The 15,961-nt window shown below is 49.1% G+C and overlaps 1 protein-coding gene across 2 annotated transcripts in view; it reads right to left on the minus strand.

The window, feature by feature from the left end:
• SMARCB1 (SWI/SNF related, matrix associated, actin dependent regulator of chromatin, subfamily b, member 1) overlaps nt 1-15,961 on the minus strand; it is a 34,157-nt gene that overhangs the window by 703 nt on the left and 17,493 nt on the right. For both annotated transcript variants that reach the window (XM_063087162.1, XM_063087161.1), the window contains exons 6-8: nt 13,527-13,693; nt 7,869-8,059; nt 78-209 (exon numbers count right to left, since the gene is read on the minus strand). In XM_063087162.1, coding sequence (XP_062943232.1) covers nt 78-209; nt 7,869-8,059; nt 13,527-13,693 — 490 coding nt within the window. The remainder of the gene's footprint in view (nt 1-77; nt 210-7,868; nt 8,060-13,526; nt 13,694-15,961) is intronic.

A 15,961-nucleotide genomic window follows, 5' to 3' on the forward strand; every position in this document is an offset into this window, starting at 1 on the left:
GGGAAAGGAGCAGGCCCTGGCCCTGCCCAGAAAGATGGGTGCCTGTGGGCAGAGCTAGGAGCACAGGAATGGAGTACCTTGTGTTCCGGTCCTGGTCACGGATCTTCTTTTCCATCTCGGCATCTGTCAGGGTCTCCAGCAGTGGGCACCACTGGTCTGCATCACCCGTGTTCCGGATGGCAATCTCCACTGTGGGCAGGGGGTTCTCACTGGGCAGAGAAGAGACAGTGAGAGGAGCAACTGCTAGTCCACAGAGCAGCCGCTGGAACCCTATCCCTCAGCATCCCCATCTAGGCCCTGCTCCACTGGGCCCAGCATGGCCAAGGTGAGGCTATGGCCTGGGGACTCTGGCCCATTTCTGTGCCCCAGAACTGCTGATAGGGAAGCCAGGGGATGCTCCTGTCACCTGAGCCTCAAGGGAGCTGCCACAGATGCCAGGACCTTTCTGGCAACATTAGTTTTGCCCCTGTGACCCCATGGGCTTCCTTCCCTTCAAGAGAACTCTCAACAGGCACTTTATCTGCCACCTCAGTGTCACAACTCTGCGAGACTGCGGAGGGAACGCTGCCAGCAGGGGGCAGGGGCTGTGTGCCCAACTCTGTCCAGGCCCAGGACCCATCAGGGCCCACTGATCAGGAAATAGGACAGAGGGTGAAAGGACAGCCAAAAAGAGGAGTAGCCCAGGAGTCCCTGACACCCTTCACTGAAGGCCCAAGGACTGGCCACTCTTGAATATTCCACACACTAGCCCCTCAGCCCACTTCACGGGGGCCAAACTAAGCCCCAGAGCAAGTGGCCTATTCGCTGAGGGTCAGATAGCTGGCTGGCACAGAGCTGGACCTGGAAACCATATCCCCCAACCACACTCTGCTGTGGTCCTGCAGAGACAGCCAACTCCGCTCTACAGGGCCATCTGTGCCCTCCTCTTGCCAAGTGGACACAGTGATGAGGGTGGTCAGCATGGGCAAAGTCTACGAAGGCACAGGGGTGGCCACACAGGGGTGCTGGGGGCAATGTGGTTGAGCTGCTGCCTCTTGGCCTTGGTTTCCAAATCTGTGAGACAGGAGGCCAAGGAACTATTGCAGCCAAGGACACCAGAAGAGCCCAAGTACCTCCCACCTTCAGTGCTCAACTCCATCCTGGGAAGGCAGGACAGCTTTGAGTACTAATGGTGCTTCCAGGTTGGCTCATGCCAAATCCCAGCCTGGCAGAGAAAGCCTCAGGGTGAAGCCCTAACCATGATCCTCCCTTCCCTTCCAGCTGTCACCACTGAGAACTTCCACGGTCCTTTTCTCTTCTAGCTAGTTGGCCTGCACTCGTCTCCAGAGGCTCAGTGCCCTGGGGCCAGGCCACCCGCTCTACTGCAGCCCCATCAGGTGTCTGCCACCCCACAGCCTGAGCCCTGCAAAGCAGCATTAGCTTTGGGAGGCATGAGTGCAAGCATAAAGGACAGGTCCCTACTGGGCTGCCTTCGTTTTGACACTGCATCTGTAACATGGAAACAATATTTATTGCTGTGAAGGGCTGCTGGAGGATTATTATTATTAAAGCAGCCAGCATACATCTGCTGAGGGGGCTTCCTAGGGGCCAGGAACTTCTCACACAGCCTCCCTGCAGGTTGTGCACAATGTCATGTGACTGGTCAGCTGCAGAGAAGCGTCCACACAGATCTGACTGCATAGTCCTGGCTCCTCACCACCCCAGCCAGCTCGTGCCTGGCATTGACAGCCAAGGGCCAATTCTGGCCCAAGAAGGTCGGGCTCAGTGCTGCTATCCTTAGCCCAAGGGTCTCAGGACCGTGAGCACACCAGGCATGGCCTGGGCACTGGCTGAGGCTGGCACTGCAGACCAGGGCAGCCCCCCACTCCCCTGCAAGGGTGGGCCGATGCTCAGCCCACCAAGTTCCATACCCATGAGGCCTGGAAGCCTGAGCTTGTGGTGGTGACTCAGAGGCAAGGGACTGGGCAGTGCTGGTGCTTCTGCCCCGTGATCCCCTGGGGCCAATCCATCTTCAGCAGCTCCTGACGGCTGTTTCCCAGCCAGCGCCAGCGCCAGGTGGTTTGGCAATCTGGGAAGTGCCCAGCCTCAGACCCCAAACATTGTTCCTTACCTCGTGGGCTCCCAGCTGCCTTCCTCGGGAGGGCAGAGATGAAAGGCGCCAAGCCGAGGGGAGCAAAACATGTTTTCCTCTTAATTTAAACAAGATCTGGCGAGTAGGACCTGGAGGCCCCTTTGTTTACCTCCCTTTGACTCTGGGAAGATTCCACTCCAGTGGGTTTGTTCTAAAATAAGAACTGCTCAAACCAATCACATAAGAATGGGCCTGGAGCCAGCACTAGCCTGCCTCGGGTTTGGGAAGCACATGTAGACAGACGCTGCCCTGAGTTCCAGGAAGTCCTGGGGGCTGTAGGAGCCACCCTGTTCCCACTCTTTCAAGGGAAAGATTCATAGGCTTTAAGGTCACCAGGGACCCCAGACGTTCCTATCACCCCTAAGTATGCAGGTGGACAAAGACACCCAGGCAGGGGAGGCCTGCATCTGAGGTGACAGGAAGCCCAGAATGATGTTTGTGGAGTATCTTCAGGTTTATTTCCAATGTGATCTCACTTTCATGACCTCATGTGATGTAACAGGCAAGCTGAGCAGCATATATTATCCCTACTGCAGCAATGAGAGAAGAGAGACTTCAAAGGAAAAAGACCTCCCAGGGCCACTCAACTGGGAGGAGACGACAAACAAAACTTGATGTCACCATTATGTTTGCAATCAAAGCCTCCCAGACCCCCAGGATCAACTGATTTTCGACAAGCATGCCAGGTCCACTCAATGGGGAAAGAGCAGTCTTTTCAATGTGGTGCTGGGACAACATGACTCTGGATTAGTCAGTAGATTCTTAGACAGGACACCGAAAGGAGCGACAAACTAAAAAACAGGTAAATTGGACTACATCAAAATAAAAACTTTTCTGCTTCAAAGGACACTATTGAGAAAGTGAAAAAGCAATCTACAAAATGGGAGAAAATATCTGCAAATCATACATCTGATAAGAGACTTCTATCAAGGAAATATAAAATAACTCTATGTAACTCAATAATAAAAAGACAACCCAAGTAAAAAACAGGCAAAGGACTCAAATAGACATTTCTCCAAAGATACACAAATGAGAGAAGAAATATACAAGAAAAGATGTTCAATATCATTAGTCATTTGGGAAACGCAAATCAAAACCACAAATCAAAAGCACAGTTACTTCACACCCACTAGGATGGCTGTGATCAAAAAGACACAAAAGCAAGGGCTGGTGAGGACCTAGAGAGACTGGAAATTCACACTTCCGGTGGGAATGTAAAACGGTACAGCCACTTTGGAAAACAGTCTGGTAATTATTCAAAACGTAAACGTAATGTTACCACATGATCCAGCAATTCCACTCCTAGGTGTATATATGAGAGAACTGCAAACAGGTGTTCAAACAACAACCTGTACACGAATATTCTTAGCACCATTATTCACAACAGCCAAAAAGTGGAAAATACCTGAGTCAAGCAACTAATGAATGGATAAAGAAAATGTGCTATATCCATGCAATGGAATATTATTCAGCCATAAAAAAGTATGAGGGCCGAGCCCGTGGCGCACTCGGGAGAGTGCAGCACTGGGAGCGCAGCGACGCTCCCGCCGCGGGTTCGGATCCTATATAGGACTGGCCGGTGCGCTAACTGGCTGAGTGCCGGTCACGAAAAGGACAAAAAAAAAAAAAAAAGAGAATGAAGTTCTGATACATGCTACAACATGGATGATCCTTGAAAACATACTAACAAAGCCAGTCATAAAAGACCACATTCTAGATGATTCTGTTTACATTAAGTATCCAGAAGAGGCAAATCTAGGCTGGCCCGTGGCTCACTTGGGAGAGCGTGGTGCTGACAACACCAAGTCAAGGGTTAAGATCCCCTTACTGGTCATCTTTAGGAGGAAAAAAAAAAAAGAGTCAAATCTACAGACGTAGATTTATGTAGAAGGTAGGTAGTGATTGTCTAGGGCTACGAGTCTTGGGAATGGGGGTGTGGAGCTTCCTTTTGGGGTGATGAAAATGTTCTAAAATTGAATGTGGTGATGGTTTCACATCTCTGTGAACGCACTAATAACCACTGAACTGTATATTTTAAATGAGTGAATTGTATGATATGGGAATTATATCTCAATAAAGCTGTTATAAAAACAAATAAAATCCAACATCAGGCCAGAGCTGGAGGGCACAGCTTCAGGAGTAACCTCTGTGGCTTACACTCAACCAATCCTAAGTGTCCTGGTGTTCCCCAACCTAATTCCTGATGTTGTGCCAGTGTCACTGTTTCTCTGTCTCTCACTCAGGCCCAGCTGCCAAGCTCTGTGACCCTTAGTCCACATATGCCCCACCCAGCACATACTCCTGGCAGGGCTGCTGGTGTGAGGAGCGCCAGAGGGTAGGACACCCAGTGCCCAATCCACAGGCAGTCTGGAAGTGGGTTGCGCCTGCCTGCCTTCTCTGAGCTCCTGCCCTGGTCCCTACCTCCTCTTTCCCACCCCAGTGCCCCGACGCCAACACCCTGCCCTGGCCATCCTCACCCCAGGTTCTAGCCACCCCCACCCACTCCCAGCTGCCCTTCTTCATGCCTGCTGCCTCTGGTGCTTTCTGTGGTCATGGCACATCGGTGGCCATGTGCATGTGTCTATCTCCTCTGCCACACAGGTGTTGTCTCCTCTGGTACCTGGCCTGGGGCCCGGGGCTGGCCCAGAAGAGGTACCAGTGACTTTGCAGAATGCAACTCTCCTCAGAAGTAGTAAGCCATGGGTCACATGCTCTGCCCAGCCCAGCCCCCTCCCCCAGTCGCTCTGGTCCATTCTCTTCTTTAGAAGCCTAGGGTCCCTGACTAGTTTGTCACACGCTCCTGTTCCCCCATGCTTCCTGCCTCTGCCCACATCAGACCTGCTCGTTCCACTGCTGAAGGAGTGGCCCACCTCTGCCCTGGTTCCCCTGACTTGTGGGCATTGTGGCCTTGCTCATGCACATCTTGTGACCAGCTTGTCCCACTGCACTGTGGACACCAGACAATGCCCCCATCGCTGAGGAGGGCATGGCAGCCAGGCACTGGGCTCAGGCTGGTGGGAGATGGATTAGGACTGGCTCTCAGGAATTCAGAGTCCTTCCAACTTGTGGCAACAGAGGCCCAGAATTTAAAACCGTTTTTAAGGAGGCACATGATTTAGCAGTTCCTAGGGTTCCTGGTCCAGCTCTCTGTGGGCTGAGAGCAGCCCCTGGCCCTGGGGACTCAGCAGCTCCTTCTCCTTCCACCAGGCAGGGCCTAAAGGGCAGGACAGGGCTGACATTGGTCTCCTTGGGGGAAGAGTTAAGAGGTCCTGCCTTCTCAGCTCCTGTAAGGAGGGGCAGTGCAGTGGGAGGAAAGTGGGTTAGGGTCAGGGGACACAAGTTCCAGCACCCTATCTTGCCACAGCGGGCCACAGTTCTGTCCCCTGGACAGTGAAGTCTGAGTCAAGCCAGCTCCTGACCCTAAGGTCCTTGTCCTGTCCTTACCAGCTCTTTTCCAGTGTGAGGTGTATCCTGGCTGTGCACAAAGAATAGGCCAGGCCCTGCGTGAAGAGTTCAAGAGGCCTGGTCGGCTAGGAAAACACAAGTAGCCCTCCTGATGCCAAAAGAGATGCTCCAGATGCCTCCCAGCCCCCCAGGCAGGCCACCATGTAGGAGATGTGTGCTTGCCCCTGTCCCTAGCGGGGTGGTCTTGCCTTTAATCCCAAAGATCTGAAACCTGCACAGTCAGCACCGTAGACCACAGTGGGGTGGGGGGGTCTGTGACATTCCCAGTCCACACAACTGGAATTCATTAGGTGGACGCTGAGATAAAGGAGAGATCCATCTGTGAGTACTGACCTACCACCACCAGAGGCTCCCAAGGGGGTGTGCACTGGAGCCACTGTGAACTGCAGACAGCCTGGAACTTGGCAAGGAATTTGATGGCTTCGGTCACCCAGGAGTCAGAGCAGCAGGGATGTTGCCCTGTGCTGATGGCCAAGAAAAAAGATGCCAGGTGGCCCTGGGGGGCTTCAACTCCTGAGCCCTGACTATGGCACTGGCAGCAACCACAGAGCTAGGCAAATGTCACCACCTTTAGTGTGCGGCTGCCAGCAGCAGCAAGTCTGCCACCTACACCTGTGAGTCCAGAACCAGGGTTCTGACTCAATTGGCGTGTGGGGGAGGTGTGTTGATGTCACTCCCAGGACCTGTGCAATGTCACTGCTTCACAGGACCTCAAAGAGTAGACTCCAGGGCACAAGGCCACCCTAGCCTGGCTCTTGGGCCCATTGGCTTTGGCTATGTGCAGGGTGAACAGATAACACGGGGAGGTGTCAACCAGACCCAGCTCCCAACCTGCAGGAGCCTACTGTCTGGGCTGACCCCATCGATGAAGCAGAACCACTTGGGCGGCAGAGCTGCTGGAGAGGTCACAGTAGGTGATGAATGTCCTCTCAGCACAGAAGGTATTTGGGCCCTGAGGGGCTCAACCACTTCCCAGGCCAGGGGCTTTGCACCATGTGGGTGTGCCTCATTCCTTCTCTCTTGCTCAGATTTACAGGAAGCCATAAGAAAGCTGTCTCTTGGGATGTCTGGGAAAACAAGCTGAGACACAAACCTACTAATGAGCTCCACTAACTATTCTGTCTTTGTAAAAAGACTTTTGTACTTGCTTCTCTTATATGTAGCATTTTAAGCTGTTGTCTCTCAGTGAAAAGTGCAAATGTGGATGATGACAGTCTCATGAGCAGAATAAATCCTAGCATCCTGTTTTTATGTAGGGATACTCAGTGACACCCCTGCCCTGCACATCATCCCGACACAGAAAAGGCGCTCAGAGGACAGGGTTATAAACTATGGGGCTTCCTGTTCCTCCACTGCTGACAAGGCGGGCGAGCTCCAACCCTCATTAAAAATGGTTGAAGGCTGGCCCATGGCTCACTCAGGAGAGTGCGGCGCTGGGAGCGCCGAGGCTGCGGATTCGGATCCTATATAGGGATGGCCGGTACGCTCACTGGCTGAGCACGATGCGGGCAACACCAAGCCAAGGGTTCTGATCCCCTTACTGGTCACAAAAAAAAAAAAAAAAAAGCTGGTTGAGCTCCTACCTCCTGCCAGGAACGAGCTCCCTCTGGTCCACCCCCACTCCCAGCACAGAGGACCCTGGACCATAATGTTCTGTTCACCCTTCCACCTTCTCAGGCAGCCTGAATGCTGCAGGAAGGTATCAGGGTGGCCTGTCTCTTCCTCTTCCATAGTACCAGTGTGGAGCTCAGGCCAGCATGGGACTCACCAAATGTTCTCTGACTGAAGGGCAGCAGAGACACCACAGTACGGAGGAGCTGCTACACCTTCCTGACCCTGTGAGCCGGAGAGGGCCCTCGTTCACAAAGAATGCCAGTCCAACAGAGGAAGAACCAAGAGTCTGGACAAGAGCACAGAGAGGATGCAGGGTGTGACAGCCAGGGAGAGGATGCCATGTGCATGAGGGTGGAGGTCCTCAAGGTTGCAGCTGGCACTTGGGGACTTCAGATTCACACTGATGGAACTCCTTTTGCCAGGCCCCCTGCTAAGTGCTTCTGATAGCTGCCTTTTTAACTCCAGCCCCGTCTGTGACACACCAGGGGAGCCCTACAGAGATGCACCAAGCAGGAAGGGGACAGAGCAAACAAACTTACCATGGCCAGATCAGAGCCCAAGAACATTGCGAAGGCATCACCACTCACACAGAGAAGTGTCTTTCCCAAAATGGTTTTGCAGAGGAAAGAGGATGGGAGAGATCTATATGTGATCCTACCTGAAGGCATAGGTCTTCTGATGCCAGCTCAGCTGTCCCCGGATGCTGTATGCGATGGTGGTGACAAACTCCCCACCCAACCCCAGCTCTGAGCACAGCTTCAGGGCAAACTTCTCCGGTGAGTTCTCCTTCTCTGACATGTCCCACTCAAACTGGTCCACCAGGGAAATGTTTCCCACATGGATGTTCAGCTGGAGCAAGAACCAAAGAACACAAGTTAGAAGAAGTCAGGACCGCCCCAGCCCAGGGAGGCCACGAGAAGGTGGGGACGGATGCTCTGGAGCCACCAGGCCTGGGGTGGACCTTGCTTAGAACCAGGGCAGGCCCTTGTCTTTCCACTTCCTCACCTGCTAAACGGAGCTGTCCCCACAAGCCTCCCAGGCTGCCCCAAGGGGCTCTGGCTCAGGACCCAGCACAGTCATCCTTTGGGAGGCCCTGAAGTGGCCCCTGGGGGCACCGAAGTCCCACCTCACCTCTATTCCTGTCCCTCTCTCTCCCCACAGTGGCTGGTGCCCTCTTTTCTGTCTTTTGAACCCTGCTGCTCTCAATCTTTATATAACTACAAAGGCCAGGCAGGGCTTGGCTCAAGTGTCACTCATCATAAACTGTCCCTGAGCCTCCATCTTAAGCCAACATCTATGCCCTTACTTTCTTTACAGAGTTTGTCCCTTGTACCAACCAGGCGAGGTGACGGGCAAGCCTGGCAGGAGAGCAGAGGTGCTAGGCCAACTCCTCCCATGTCCCTCCTCCCCCAGCAGACACCCTGCTGACGTATGACATGCAGCCAGAGACGGCCCAGGCCCCGGGCATGCAGCTGGGGGGTTTTCACAAATGGACACTAGTAATCAGCACCAAGACAGACAACATGGCTTGCACCCGGGAGCTCCCACCTTGGCCTTCTCCTGGGGAGCCACCATCCTGGCTCCTCATCCCAGCTTAGTTGCGCCTGTTCTGAAACTGGATGTCATGGAATCACACAGGATGGAGCCTTTGGGGCCTAGCTTTGTTCCCTAGGCATCAAGTCTGCAAGACTCCTCCCACTGTGGTGTGGGGCTGGGACTATCCCTCACTGTTGTCCAGTGTTCTGCTGGTTGAGCAAGCCACATGCACCTGCCCAGTCATGCTCCTGCCTCTCAGCTTTAAGACGAGGATGAAGGTGGGCAGATGCATGGTGAACTGGCCATTGTTCTTGGAGCCTAGCCCTGGGGGAACAGCCCAGCCCAGCCACCTTGGGGACTTCTGCCTCCCTTGCGAGAAATGAGGGAACCCCAACCCCTGACCATGTTCATGGAGCCCTGAGCCTCTGGGCCCTGTGCACCACTTTCTGCTCACTAGAATGTTCCCCTCACCTGGGCAGAACCAGCTTCTTCTCAGCATTCTGGCCTCAGCTAAGCACCAGCTCCCAAGCCCTCCCCTCCCCACCAGCCCCTTTCCATACCCTCCTCCTCTACTTTCTTTGCAGCACTTAGGTCTCTCTAAGGTGGTCTTAATCATTTGTCTACCTTTTTTCTGCCTCTCTGTCATCCCCTGAGAACCAGGAATGCCAGGCACGGTCTCAACAGCACTTGCTTTGGGAATGAGTGAATCCTCACGACAGCACTAGCAAGCAGAGGGAGGAAGCCAGGTACGGAGCTGCAGCATTCCACACGTAGCACACAGCTGGGTGGTGTGGGCTGCAGCCCAACCCCCGAGTCCTTCCCTGTCTCCATGCTGCAGCCAGACCAGGCAATCAATGCACGTATGCATAATGAAATCAAGTGCCGAGCAAACCATGTGGGCATCAGGTCTGGAAAGAGTGTGCGGCAGCTGGCAACCCATGGAAACAACACACAGGACCCAACAGGACCTGACATGACCACGGGTGCTCAGTTCACAGCCAGCAGCCAGCCCTGCCCCAGGCTCTTGCATGGTGCTGCCTATCCCCTGCCATTGGTCATTAATGCATTCATTTATTCAAAAGTACAGATTGCCTGCCTGCCAAAGGGAGACATACATTCAAACAGTGCTGAGTACTAGTGGTAGAGACAAGGAAAGGGTAGAAAGTTGAGGCTGGCCTCAGTAGGCAGAAGACATGCCAGGAAAACTGGCCTTTAGGGAGAACTCAGTGAGCCTAGAAGGGAGGCATAAGGCCCCCTGAGGAAGAGCATCCCAGGCAGGGGACACAGCAAAGAGCTCAGGAGGTGAGGCCTGGTACTGGCCTGGCCCAGTAAGGGGAGAAGGGGAGGAGATGAGGGCAGCGAGGGGCGGGGACGAGGGCTGAGTAGGGCCCTGAGGCTGTCAGAAGGTTCGGTTTCCACAGAAGGATCTGGGCAGCTTCTGGAGTGTTTGAGCAGAGGAGAGACACTCTAGCTGCCCTGCTGAGACCTCCCCTGGAGGGGGAGGGCAGGAGGGAGCTGTCTGGGGGTGGCCTGATAAATACAGCACTGTCCAACATAGCAGGCTTCCCTGGGCCGGCTATGCCCACCATGTGGCACCTGGTCCAATCCCAGGGAGCAGGGCAGGAAACCCGACCTGAAGACGTTCTCCCAACAGCCTACCAGCTGACATTGGTGGTGAGTACAGATGAGTTGGTGGGTCACCAAGAAAGCCTCTTTTCCATGAAGTAGGTGACAGCCCCAGGAGGATTTATAGCTGCCTGACAACTTTCTGGGTAGGTACCGCACAAACCCCATTATGACAACAACAACAACAAAAACCCCAAAACTAAAAACTGGTACTTGATATCTGAGAAAAAAGGGAAGCTGGTTGGTCAGACTCAGGAAGGATCCTGCAATGTGGCTGACCCCAATCATTAGAAAACGTGGTTGGGTGGGTTAACCCATATGGCCTAATCCTCACCATGGTTACCGGACAAAGACTTGGCACAGACCAGAGCCCTCAGGGCTGTCCTCCAGAGCCAATAGGCTGTGCCCAGGGACACAGGCAAGGCACCTGCTACTGCACCCCATCCCCCCTCAATTTCTCTCCCACAATGTCCTCTTCTTTCTCAATCATGCCCTTTTTCTGCTAGCTGATCATGATGTGAAACTGAAACAAAGGAAACAAAGGGTTAAGGAAAACAAATTTACATCTCTCTCAAAATAAAAGTATTAAATAGTAGGCTGGCTGGTAAGCTCAGCTGGTTAGTGTGGTGCTGATAACACCAAGGTTCAGGGTTTGATCCCTGTACTGGCCAGCCACCAAAGAAAAAATAAAATAAAATAAAATATAAATAAATAAATAAAAATAAACAAATTCAGCAAAGTAACAGGATACAAAATTGACACACATAAAGCAGTTGCACTTCTATATAGCAACAATGAACAATCTAAAAAGAAACTAAAGAAAATAACTGCATTTAAATAGCATCAAAAAGAATAAAATACATAGGAATTAAACAAGGAGACAAAAGACTTGTACAATGAAAACTACAGAACACTGCTGAAAGAAATTAAAGAAGGCATAAATAAAAGGAAAGACAACCCATGTTCATGAATTGGAAAACTCAATATTGTTAAGATGTCAATACTAACAAAAGTCATCTACAGATTCATTGCAATGCCCATCAAAATCTCAATAATATATTTTGCAGAAATACAAAAATCTATCCTAAAATTCATGTGGAATTTCAAGAAACCCAAAATAGCCAAAACAATCTTGGGAAAAAAAGAACAAAGTTGGGGATCTCACACTTCCTGATTTCAAAACTTCCTACAAAGCTTCAGTAATCAAAACAGTGTGGTACTGGCATAAAGACAGACATAAAGACCAATGGAATAGAGAGATCAGAAATAAACTCTTGCATCTATGGTCAAATAATTTTTGACAAGGGTGCCAAGACCACTCAATGGAGGAAGGACAGTCTTTTCAACACATGTTGCTGAGAAAACTCAATATTCACATGCAAAAAATAAAGTTGGATCGTTACCTAACACTATATATTAAAATTAACTCAAAATGGATGAAAGACATAACTATGAGACCTAAAACTATAAAACTCTTAGAAGAAAACATAGGAGAAAAGCTTCATGACACTGAATTCAGCAATGATTCTTAGATGACACCAAAGGCACAGGTAACAACAAATGGAAAAATAAACAAATTGGATATCATCAAAATTTTAAAATTTTGTGCACCAAAAGGACCCTATCAACAGAGTAAAAAGGCAGCTCACAGAATGGAAGAGAATATTTGCAAATCACATACCTGATAAGAGACTGATATCCAGAATAGAGAACTGGTAAACCTCAACAACAGCAACACAAAAGGCCCAATTCAAAAACAGGCAAAGGATTTTGAACAGACATTTTTCCAAAGAGATATATGAATGGGCAATAAGCTCATAAACAGACATTCAACATCATTTATCAATTAGGAAAATGCAAATCAAAATCATGAGATACTATTTCACACACATTAGACTAGCTATTATCAACAAAATAGAAAATAATGAGTGTTGACAGGAAATGGAGAAACTGAAACCCTTATGCATTGTTGGTGGGAATGTAAGATGGTACAGCCGTTGTGGGAAAAACAGTTTGGCAGTTCCTGAAAATAGTAAAACCAGAATTACCATATGATCCAGCAATTCCACTTCTGGGTATATACCCCAAAGAACTGAAAGCAGGAACTTGAACAGATATTTGTACACTCATGTTCATAGCAGCATTATTCACAACAGCGAAAATGTGGAAACAACCCAGGTGTCCACTGATGGATGAATGGCTAAACAAAATCTGATACATCCATATAATGAAATATTATTTAGCTTTAAAAAGGAATAAAATTCTGACATGACATAACATGAATAATCCTTGAAGACATTATGCTAAGTGAACTAAGCCTATCACAAAAGGCCAACCACAGTCAACCCTCCATATCCCCAGGTTCTGCATCAGTGGATTTGACTGACCATATATCAAAAATCTTCAGAAAAAATCCCAATAAAAAATATAACATGGCTGGCTGGTTGGCTAAGTTGGCTAGAGCATGGTGTTATAACACCAAGGTCAAAGGGTTTGGATCCCTGTACTGGCCAGCCACCAAAAAAAATTAATAATATAACAATAAAAAAATGATACTTAAAAAATACAGTATAACAACTATGTATATTTTATTAGGTATTACAAGTAACCTAGAGACGATTCGTTTATTTTCTGGTGTCAGAAATGTGAGACAATTTAAGTTATATAAAAGGACATGCATAGGTTATATGCAAATACTACTCCATTTTATATCAAGGACTTGAGCATCTGTGGATTTCTGTATCTGCATAAGGTCCTAGAACCAATCCTCCAATACTGAGGGACAACTATTATATATAATTCCACTTATGTTAGGTAACTAGAATAGTCAAATTTATTGAGAGAGAAAGTAGAATGGTGGTTTTATGGGGCTGGGGGAAGTGGAGGATGGAGTGTTAACATTTAATGGGTACAGTTTCAATTTTACATGATAATAAAATTTCTGGAGATGAACAGTGGTGATGGCTGTACCACAATGTGAATGTACTTAATGCCACTGAACTGTGCTGACTCAAAGACAGTGTTCCAGAAGCTCCAACCCACAGCATGGAATCCAAAGACAGGCTCCTGCCAAGGCCTTGGTGTTCTCTCTGTGCCCCTCAACCCCCTGGCTGAGAGTAAGGAAGGCCCTGGTACAGGGCAAGGAGCCACCCACCTTGATGATGACACGCTGGTCTGATTGGTCCTCTAGGATGCTGTCCGTGGGGTAGGACTCAATCTGCTGTCTGATGGCGGAGGCGATGGCTGGCACAAATGTCAGCGGGTTCAAATCCAGGTCATCACAGAGGATTTCAGAAAACATCTCAGGGGTCATCAGCTTCTCTGAAATCGAGAGAGAGGGAACAGATTGAGGACAGACTGCAGGGCCTCATCTCACCTTGCCAGGCCTGGCCACCCCCACCCCTTGGTCCTTGGCCAAACCTCCCCAGATGCAGATGAGGATGACTGGAGAATTGAGGGTGGCCCTCCTGGACATTGGGAGTGGGAAGAAGAATATGACAAGCACCCTGCTTCTGGGCAGGTTCTAAGTGCTCCCCATACCAGGTCCTCTCCATGCTGCGTGACACCATCATGGCTGGGTGGGAGCATATGATTATTCTAACCAACAAAACATTCGGGATAAGTGAAACAAAGGCACTTCAGAGCTGATGTGCTGACTCCACCCTCTCCTCCACTCTGTGCTGAGCTGGTGTCACCCGTGACAACTCAGAGCCCAGCCCCACCCCAGGCCTCATGTGAGTGAGACACACTGTGCAAAGCCACAGAGACTTTGGGTCTGTGACTGCAGCAGTAGTAGCACCTCAACAAGGTGACAAGCGTGGAAGTCCCTATAGATCACAGGTCCTGGAAACGTAACTGCACCAAGCATGAGCTTGCAGGGACCATCTGAGACCAGCCAGACTACAGCAAGATCCCACTCAAATGTTTACTCGATGCTCTTTCCGGCTCTCATAACCCAAGATGAGCCACAGACAAGAGAAAGCCAAGAAAGAATTCCTTCATGAGCACATGACATATTTCATCATCAAGAACAACAGAAAACAGCTCCACAATTTCCTAACCTGCCGAAAAGAGGGGCTAGAGACCAGCTCTGCTAGCAGCAGCACACAGAGGCATGACAGCCTATGAATAACAGCTCATCCAGCAAGTCACTACAGTTTATTTTGGAGACTGTGTAAGGAACCTAAAGCGTTCAAGCTAAGCACCCAATGAGTACACTGCCCAGAGCATTTCTGTAAATTAAACTTTTTATTCTGAGGTCATTGTTGATTCATATGCAGTGTAAGAATAACGTAGAGAGATTCCACGTACACTGCCAGTTTCCCCCAATGGTAGCATCTTACAAAACAAGAGTATAATCTCACATCAGGGAGCCTGATATATTCAAGATACAGGGGATTTCCATCATCCCAGGACCCTCGTGCTGCCCTTTTATAGCCACAATGGCTTCCCCCCAGCCTACTCCCTAGTGACCGCTAATCTCCATTTCTATAATTTTATCATTTCAAGAATGTTATATAAATGAAATCATACAGTATGTAACTTTGGGGGATTAGCTTTTTTCACTCACCAAAATTCTCCAAAAATTCATCCAGGTTGTCACTTCCTTTTTATTGCCAAGTAGCATTCCATGGTATGGAGGGACCACATTTTGTTTAATTATTCCCCCACTGATGAACATCTAGGTTGTTTTCAGTTGCTGGCTATTATGAAGAAAGCTGCTACAAACATCCATGTGTAGGCTTTTGTGTAAACATGAGTCTTCATTTTTCTGGGATAAATGCCCAGGAGTGCAACTGCTGGCTTGTATGGTAGTTGCATATTTAGCTTTTAAAAGAAAGTGCCAAACCATTTTGCAGAGCAGCTGAGCCTTTCTACATTCCCACTAGCAATGACAGACCTAGTCCCCCTCATTCTCGCCAGCATTTGGTGTTGTCACTACTTTTTATAGGTGTGGAATAATAGTGTGGTTTTAATTTGCTTTTCCCTAATGGCTAATAATGTGGGACTTCTTTTCAATGCTTATTTGCCATCTGTATATCTTCTTCAGTGAAATGTCGCTTCATGTCTTTTGCCCATGTTCTAATTGGATCATTTGCCTTCTTACTGTTGAGTTTACAAAGTTCTTTATATACTCTAAATTACATGGTTTCCAAATATTTTCTCTCTCTGCGGCTTGCCTTTTCACCCTTTTAACGGGGTCTTTTGCAGAACAAAGTTTTTAATTTTGATGAAGTCCAATTTTTCAATATTTCTTATTATGAATTGTGTTTTTGGTGCCTAAGAACTCTTTGCTTAGCCCTTGATCCCAAAGATTTTCTCCTATGTTTTTTTCAAAAGTTTTATAGTTGTATGTTTCATATTTAAGTCTGTGATCCACTTCAAGTTTAATTTTTGTATAAGGCATGAGGTTTAGGTCAAGGTTCATTTATTTTTCTACAGATGTCCATTTGCTCCAGCACCATTTTGTTGAAAAGAGTTTTCTTTCCTCCACTGAACTGCATTTACACCTTTGTCAAAAATCAGTAGGCACATTTGTGTGGGTCTGTTTCTGAATTCTCAACTCAGTTCCACTGATCTGTGTCTATC

Source organism: Cynocephalus volans, chromosome 2 (genome assembly GCF_027409185.1).
Source record: "Cynocephalus volans isolate mCynVol1 chromosome 2, mCynVol1.pri, whole genome shotgun sequence".
Lineage (NCBI taxonomy): Eukaryota > Metazoa > Chordata > Mammalia > Dermoptera > Cynocephalidae > Cynocephalus > Cynocephalus volans.